Genomic DNA, 9,080 nt, shown 5'->3' with positions numbered 1-9,080 from the left:
CAAACTTAGAATTTGTATGATGAATACGCGAAGTAGGAGCCGTATGGTCAAGAAACAAATAAACCGAAATGCAAATGGCTTGAAACAAGACTACGTTAGAAAGAAAAAAAAAGTAATTACACACTAATTAAACTGCTATATTTGCATATGCATTTTCAGTGTATGAATCATATATTCAACCTAATAACCTATTGTCAAAAAAGATTTTTTTTTTCGAAATATCATTGTAACCCTTGACTCTTGACTTGGGACACCAAGGATTTCTCTCCGTTATAAGAGGATCCGAGGTAGGACTGAGCAAAGGGCACTGGTGGACTGGCGGTGGACGAACGCGCGCCGGTGCCAACACGCTGGTGCTGATAGGGAAACCGCCGCACGCGCCCTGGTCGTGCTGCGTCCTACTCGGCTATTCCGGCGGGCGGTGGTTCAGTTCAGATAGCGGAAAGCCAGCAGGTTGCCGTTGTCTAAGTATATATATAGCGCTCGATCGGTCGCCTAATGCGTGAATGCTATACGAGACCCGTTGAAAGCTAGCTCGGTCTTACCTTCCCGGTTTTGGAGGAAACAGTGCTCCTGTATATATGCTTACATATACTGGTAGATTAGGAAATTCACTCTGGACTTTTGGAGCTAGCTAGCACTAGCAATAGCTTTTGTTTCTGTGAACAAATATGTGTATGTGTATATAGGTGCAAATATATATGGAGTGTCAGACGGCGTTAGAATCTCAGTGTGTGAAGCAAAGACAAAAGGACGCTGGCCAGCAACCCCTCCACGACGTACTACGGTTGGAGAAGTGGAACGTGTCAGTAACGCGAAGTACTAGTACGTAGTACGTCATTTAGGGATTTGCATTGTTTAATTCGTGCTAGGTTTCTTCGACTTGATGCGAAGAGTTTCAATCCAAACCGGATTATTGCTAGACTAGATCGATAACCTTAGCTTCCGTCTACACAAGTCTAGATGAAAAAGGCAATTTTAGATGCGTAACGTGGAGCCATTTGTTTATTATATATATATATATATATATATATATATATATATATATATATATATATATATATATATATATATATATATATATATATATAAGACGGGCGCCGTTCAGGTTATCCCGTCACCTTCAACATGCCCGTGTTTTGTGGACAATTAACTCTATGTCGGCAATGTATTGTCAAAGTCTTGAAGCAGATAAAAAGATGCTAAGCTAGTTCTGATATGTCACCACTAGCTGCTAGTAACTACAGTCAATCCGCCTTTAATTATCATATATAAAATGATGATGAAGTGTACCGTAATTGTAGTACGTGTCCATCTTATAATAACCAACAGAAGATGCAAATTAAAAGGCTGTATGTTTTGTGCGCAACGACAGACACCCACCCACATCCACATGCGTTAGACTAGGGCTAAACGCTTCACACTCCCCGCTTGTCCAGGCACGTTCGAACAGTTCCACCCCAACTCGCGCTCGGCCGCTCACTCCTGCCAGGCCTCGTCTCATCACTGATGATGATGATGATGCAATGCAAAAGTGTGCAACGGGCGTGCGCCGCCCGCGGAGGACTCGTTCTCGTTCCACGTCGCGCGAACCTTGCAAGGCTGCAACCGCACGAGTAGTATTTGAGTCCACTGTGCACGTTTCCACATCCTTCACCGGAAGTTGCTATCCTCGTGGACTAGACTACAGAGAGCCCAGTCATGTCTGTTGCTGCAGCCTGCGCGCCCACGCGGCTCGGGACGACGACGCTCACGTTCGCGGCGCAGATGCCCCCGCCGGCCCCATCGCCGGAGGCCGCCGCTGGCCGTGCCAAGCCCGAGGGGCGCGGTGTGCACCCGCAGCTGTGGCAGGCGTGCGCGGGCTCCCTGTACGCCGTGCCGCCTGTCGGCGCCGCCGTCTACTACTTCCCGCAGGGCCACGCCGAGCACGCCGCCGCCGCCGCCGTGGATCTGCGCGCCGCGGGCGTGCGCGTCTCGCCGTTCGTGCCGTGCCGCGTCGCGGCCGTCAGGCTCATGGCGGAGCCCGACACTGACGACATCTACGCCAGGATACGCCTCGTCCCACTCCGCCCCTGGGAGCCGGTGGCGGACGTGGGCGACGCCCTGATGAAGAGCGACGGGAGCAGCAGGGGCGGCGGCGCCGGGGACGGCGACGGCCAGCAGCAGCAGCAGGCGCAGCGGCAGCCCAGTCCGCTGTCTTTCGCCAAGACGCTGACGCCGTCCGACGCCAACAACGGCGGCGGCTTCTCCGTGCCGCGGTTCTGCGCGCTCTCCATCTTCCCTCCGCTGGACTACAGCTTCGATCCGCCCGTGCAGTACGTCTCCGCCAGGGACGTGCACGGCGTCGAGTGGACGTTCCGCCACATCTACCGGGGCACCCCGCGCCGGCACCTGCTCACCACCGGCTGGAGCAACTTCGTCGGCAACAAGAACCTCCGGCCCGGCGACTCCGTCGTCTTCGTCCGCGAGGAGGACGGCAAGATCCACATAGGCCTGCGGCGCGCCACGCGCGTGTTCTGCGGCGGCGGCAATGCGGGCAGCCCGGGCGCCGCCGCCGCCGCGGGTCCATCGGACGGCAAGGTCCCGGCGGAGGACGTGGTCGCGGCGGCGAGGCTGGCCGCCGCCGGGCAGCCGTTCGAGGTGGTGCACTACCCGCGTGCGAGCGCGCCGGAGTTCATCGTGCGTGCGGCCGCCGTCAAGGAGTCCATGCAGGCCCCCTGGTGCCCCGGCCTGCGCTTTAAGATGGCGTTCGAGACGGAGGACGTGTCGCGGATCAGCTGGTTCATGGGCACCATCGCCCGTGTCGACGCGGCCGATCCCGAACGGTGGCCGCAGTCGCCCTGGCGACTCCTTCAGGTACGCGTAAATAAACGCACACGCCATCACTCCCTCCATGTTCGTTCTTCCTTCTGAACCGTTCGGTAAATCGTGGTGGCTGCTTCTCCGATTTCGTAGGTGACCTGGGACGAGCCCGAGCTCCTGCGGAACGTGAACCGCGTGTGCCCGTGGCGGGTCGAGCTGGTGTCGAGCATGCCCAGCATGCCGCGCTTCTCACCGCCGCCGCGAAAGAAGCCGCGCACCCCGACGCACACGGAGACTCTCTCGGAGCGCCAGCAACTTTTCGACCCCGCCTTCCCGTTCCCGCCCACACACCCACTCCCACTGGCACCACCCCTCCCTGCCCCAAACCACGACCGGAACCGCCACGATCTCGTCCCCTCCTTCCCGGTCATCCTGGACAGCATCGCTGCTGCTGCTTCTGCTGCAGGCATCCAGGGAGCCAGGCATCCGCAATTGGCTCCATTCTTTCCGGATCTCCACCTCAGCGACCTGCAGCAGAGCCTGCTGTTCTGTGGCATCCGCCCCGCCGATCACCAAGCCCCTCCCGCGCCAAGGATCGCCACCGACTTGAAGATCGGCAGCCCGACGCCCCGCTCTCCATCACCTGAGGCCAAGAAAGGCGACGACGTCAAGCCATCGGGGATAATGCTGTTCGGACGGGAGATACTGACCGAGGAGCAGATGAAAAACAGTACCGGCTCTGGTGTACCGACCTCGCCGCGAGCCACCAGCAGTGGCTCGTCCAAGCCCGACTGCGACGACGAGAAAGCGTCCAACACGTCTGATCGCTCTCGCTCCGACGTCTCTCATGGAAGTCCCGCCAAGAAGAATTCGCCCTCCTCCTGGAGATTGTGGTGGTCTGGAGACAGTCCGGCGTCAGAGCCTGGGCTGGAGCCCGGGCAGTGCAAGGTGTTTGTGGAGTCGGACACCCTCGGCAGGAACCTTGACCTCTCGGCGCTGGGCTCATTCGAGGAGCTCTGCGCGCGCCTGTCCAGCATGTTCGGCATCAACAACGCTGATCTGAGGAGCCACATGGTCTACCGCACCATCGCCGGCGAGGTGAAGCACGTCGGCGACGAGCCTTTCAGGTGAGCACAGCAGCGACTTCATTGCATTTCCTTTTTTTTATACGAATCCAAACCGTGTTGCCACTCCTTTCGATGCCTATAAACTGAAAAAGGTTCCCGTTTTCTCACTTTTCTCCACTTGTTTGTTTGCAGCGCGTTTGTGAAGTCAGCGCGGAGGATCACCATAGTGAGCGACGCTGGCAGCGACAACACTGGCAACCGATGAACGACCAATCGGGATCGGCTGCAATAACTTACTGTAGGGCGCTATACTCCTAGGATGCAATAAGCCGGATGCACAGCTGAGGTTGCTGCCGCGTGCAGCCGGATGCACACCTGTTCGGCTGGTATTAAAGTCGGCTGAAGCTGTTTTGTTGTGAGAGAAAAATACTGATAAGCCGGTTGATAAGTTCAGGCGAACATGAGTTATTCAGTTCAGCTAGGTTGTACTCCAGTATTTTTCTTGTAATTTTAGGACTCCTTTGGATTGCTGGATTTTTTTTCTTCTATTTTCTACGTTTTTTTTTTCAGCAACCGATTCCTATGAGATTTCTATGAAACTGATAATGCAGACAAGATATAATCTTGATCCTGAACCGAAACTCTCCCTTCCCCCTTTTGGATTTGTTCAATGATCAAACTCGAAACCTTGTGATGGTTCAGAAAACTGACTGCTAGCTCCTGGCCTCTGGCATCCCGACCGGTGGAGCAGCGGTGCCAGAGCCCCAGAGAGACAGGAGCAGCAGCAGCTGAATCGATTGGAGAATGCCTGGAAGTTCTGGAGGCTTGGGCCGCTCCAGGCGTTCCATTTGTTCGCTTGTTTTGCGGCCGGTAGCCGGATACTATGCGTTCTGTTGCCTATCCCTGCGACAGTGCTGCTGGCCGGTATTAAAGCGGACCGAAGCTGTTTTTTTAAGAGAAAAATACTGTAGAGCAGCTGATAAGCCGATACCGGGGCCCTGTCGTTTGCCTGCCGCTGCAAAATGATTGCGCTGCTTGCCCGTTTCACCCAGGATATTGCTTTGCTGCACGAAGAAATGGACATCCCATCTAAGGCCCCGTTTAGTTCCAAGCCAAAAACAAAAAAATTTCAAGATTTCCCGTCACATCTTGCGGCACATGCATGGAGTACTAAATGTAGACTAAAAAAACTAATTACACAGTTAACCGAGAAATCGTAAGACGAATCTTTTAAGCCTAAATAGTCCAAAATTGGACAATTTTTGCCAAATAAAAACGAAGGTGCTACGGTAACCAAAAGCCAAAAATTTTCGGAACTAAACGGGGCCTAACGAGATCAGAGCAAAGAGTGTCCGCAGTAGTATAGTGCCCCTTCCATTGACATCCTTTCATCATTGTGTTGTTTGTCTCGGAATAAGCTCTTGGAATTTCCACCGCTGACTAATCAATTCTGTGACAGAAACCGCCGGTACTAACACAGGAACGTACAGAAGTGTTGGTCTTCGGAACTGCTCCCTGGGTCTAGAAAAAAACACAATTATAGCTCTGAATCTGCACACACGTACCGAACTTTGGCCATACTTAACAACTGAATGTCATCATCTTCCGCAACAGACAGAGGTACTGATTGATGAACAAAGGTTCGTCAACGACGACGGTGCAGATAGCACCACCACGCAGGAGACGAGACCCTGGACCAGCTACAACCAGGAGGGAGACAAAGATGGCTCCGTCACTAGGCCGGTCCCCGGGCTTGCCTAGTTGTCTTGCTTGTTCGGTAGGTGTTCTTGACCGCGTCGCTGTCGCCGATGGCAACACCAGGCCGGGCGGGCGGGCGGCGGGAGAAAGGCACGGGCGCACGGCAAGGCAGAGCCAGGGTTAGCGGCCAAGTAACAGGCGTAGTCGTCCCGTCGTCATCGGCCGTCTCACCGCTCCTGATAGAATGCTCCGGCAGAGCCAAGCGTGCGCTGCTGCACCGGTGCGGTGCGCGCTCCGTGCCTGCGGTGTACAGTACGGTTGATGAGTCGCCGTCACGCGCTGCCATCGGTCAGTCTGTTCAGGCGACACCGTCGGTCCGTCGGTGCGTGCTTGCAACCATCGCTGTCGCTGTTGTCTGCTAGTAGCTCTTGCTTTGCCTTCAAAGAACTGGTTCCTTCTCGGACACGGAGAACGACGGCCCGTGATCATCGCGACGCATCAACCTGCACTGCCCACTCGCCTCTGCTCTGATCGATCTACATGTACAGCAAGGGACCGTCCGGAAGGCCGGAACAAAGAAAAGCGGCGGCGTCGGTGCGCTGCACGCCGTCGCCGGCACGTGCCGAGGCGCGAGCCAAGCGACAGCAGACGGACAGCGCACACCGCGCAAAGGCGACAGGCGACAGGCGACGGCGAGACGAAGCACTGCTCGGTCAGCAGGGTTAATAAGAAGTCAACGACCGAGGCGACCTCGCGCGCGGCACACTGCACCATGTCGGAGGCGGAGGCTGGCTGGGGAGACGAGCTCTGCTTTCGACGAGCGGTAATAATCAATTACCGGTGATGATCCAATCGTCAACGGCTCTGCTTGCTGCTTGCTGTGCCATTGCAAGACGAAACTCCGAATATAAAACATTATGAAAAAAAATACTAATTAAGATGCGACGATCTATCGCACACACTACTAGATAGCATGAACAACACATTATCACACGATCAGTAAGCATGATTGAGCACAAGCAGGACATAAACATGATTACACATGGCATAAGTTAGTGATCGTATACGGATGAAAATGCGCTGGTGCAGATACGAGTATAAGACTATAACGATGTTGCGGCAGACGGGTCGCATGAGAGTTGGAGACGATGGCCACATTCGCTTACTTTTCAGTTTGTTTTTTTTTAGCCAGAACAATGTTTTTTTCTCACAACAAATCAGCCGAAACAGTGTTTCGGCTTTTTTTTCAGCGAAACAAACGGGGCCGATGCCGCTTGCTACCTGACTAGACGGAATTGGTTGCAAGGGATAGACAAAGAAAACACGCTTCCAAGTTTGGGTGGGAGCGATTGCTGTTTATTGGTCTATCTGGCTAGGTAGGAATGATATGATTTTTGATTAAAAAAAAAGAATACATTCTTATATATAGGTTATCTTCAGAGCTACATATTGGACTCGATTATGGTCCCAATTACAGAAGGAAAGCGTTTGGACGACCATGAAGTGGACTTGTCGTCTTCTGGAAACAACTGTGTTGGAGATCTTCGCCAAGCATGAGGTGGATGTCTTCTGATAGGCCCCTAGAGGCTTAGTTGGCCTTTCGAAGTCTCTTTTTTTGTTTCCGGCGTCTTTTTGCCTTTTGCTAGTTTAGTTTTTTTTTTCTAGTTAAAGGCTACTTCGTTGTAATAATGAATGGTTGTGTGCAAAGCTCTTGCAGAGGCCGGAATATAATTTATTCCTTTTTCTAAAAAGACGGAAGATGACCTACAATTTTTTTCTTGATGGGACATTGTGCCCGTTTTTCATTGAGAGGAAGTTAACATAACAAAGGTGATCATGCAAGTGGTGAGGAACCATTATCCGAAGCAGTGAAGCACACTGCGAGTTACACTGCGAGTTGGTAGCAGGCCCGTTTGTGTTCGAGTTACAGATGAGCACACTGCGAGTTCGAAATGCCAGTTGCTAGGAGTAGGACACGACCTTGTCTCCTGCAAAGCTTCGGTTCGATGACGCGCACTAGTGTTGTACTGCACTGTGCCCTATTGGGCTACCATCCAAGGCAACTTTGTCCGGCGACTCACGTGCGCGTGCATGACAGCAGTGAAGCGGAGCGGAACACATGATGACACGGCAAGCTAAGGCCATTTTTGGTGAGCCTCGATGGGGCTTTGCCTTGTGCTCTGAAGAAGCCAAGCCAATGAAGCCCTCTAAAGGTAACTTCAACAGCTTTTTCAGCTGGCTAGTTGGTTTTTAAGGGAGAGAGGAGAATAGTTTTATGGAACAATACACCTGCTGATCTGCAATGTCCAGACAAAGAAGATGAAGCCGACCACAACTGTACCAAAGAGGACCTAAAAGTAATCGTAACCCAGAAACTAAGCAACAACATAAAACTACGGGAGGCTAGCCGGTGTGGGCAAGGGAGGGCGAAAGCTTTGTACTCAAACTGATTTTCTTTCTTAATACAAAAGCGTGCAAATCTTTTGCGTGATTGAGAAAAAAAACATAAAACTACGGGAGAGATTTGCTATATATATTTCTAGAAGAAACAACAACATAAAGAAAAGGGAAAAAAACTGAACAAACTAGTGCTCAGCCGGGCTGAACCCCCTTGAACAGGACAAGTACTGAGAAGATAAAACTACTGAATGAACTACTAAAAATAACTCAAGCAAAACTTGAAAGAGCCAAGATGCCCAAAACCAACACCATCAAAAGACCATACAACTTCGAACGCCAGACAGAACTAATTTACAGGTGAAGGAGAAGAATCAAATCTAGCGAAAATTGCTGGATGTTTTCCTTGATCAAAGAGGCAACTTCCCGTGGGTACAAGGCTTTGTACTGGAAAGTCCCCCTGTTGCATTCTTTCCAAATGTTCTACTAGAAATAGACTATTTACATAGAAGTAGCCTTTCTGTGACTCGTGGAATTTTGCACGGCATTGTCAGGATCAAGTGAGGAAGCAAGCTGAAGAACGCTGTCAGTCATGCGGCAAGGGATTCAGCTACTCTGAAGGATACTGTTCAGTATCCAGCAACGGGTTCACAGAATGCGTGACAGCGTGAGCAGAAGGTGGGGTGAGGCGGTTTGCAGGCGTGCTGGCAATGAGCTGGAAGTGACGTAGGTTGTTTGGACCGGCTGTTAGCGGTTTCGTAGGTTGTATAAGTGGAGTAGTTAAGTACCAGAGAGTTGGTTGTAAACGGCATGACGACAAAACCCTGAAACTCTGAAACCCGTTCTCTGGACTCCTGAATCCCAATCTTCTTCATTCTGAAACCGATTCTCGGAGTTATCAGTCCAATCCTCAGCAGGATCCTGACAGGCATTTGCACCTATGATACATATATTCGAAAGCACAAAGCAAGTGCACCCATCTCAATTTGCTCTAGGCCTCTAGCTTCGCTATTGAATACCAGTAAGAGTATTTGCACAGCAGACTCGATTTAACAGTCCTGTAATTACTCCAAGTTACTGAACGAAGGTTGAAATCTCGTCTTAAAGAGCATGGCC

General features: G+C 52.0%; 1 protein-coding gene across 1 annotated transcript; it reads left to right on the top strand.

Annotated features, from left to right (window-relative positions):
• The first annotated feature begins 1,428 nt into the window (after positions 1–1,428).
• On the top strand, positions 1,429–4,346 carry LOC136491048 (auxin response factor 10-like). The gene is made up of 3 exons (XM_066487253.1): positions 1,429–2,856; positions 2,956–3,929; positions 4,062–4,346. The coding sequence occupies exons 1-3, from the start codon at positions 1,702–1,704 to the stop codon at positions 4,132–4,134; spliced, it is 2,202 nt and encodes a 733-aa protein (XP_066343350.1). The 5' UTR covers positions 1,429–1,701; the 3' UTR covers positions 4,135–4,346.
• Positions 4,347–9,080: the final 4,734 nt, after the last annotated feature.

The sequence above is a fragment of the Miscanthus floridulus genome, chromosome 11, assembly GCF_019320115.1.
Source record: "Miscanthus floridulus cultivar M001 chromosome 11, ASM1932011v1, whole genome shotgun sequence".
NCBI classification, from domain to species: Eukaryota; Viridiplantae; Streptophyta; class Magnoliopsida; order Poales; family Poaceae; genus Miscanthus; species Miscanthus floridulus.
The sequence above is the reverse complement of the archived record's forward strand: the minus strand, read 5'-3'. Positions and strand labels throughout refer to the sequence as shown.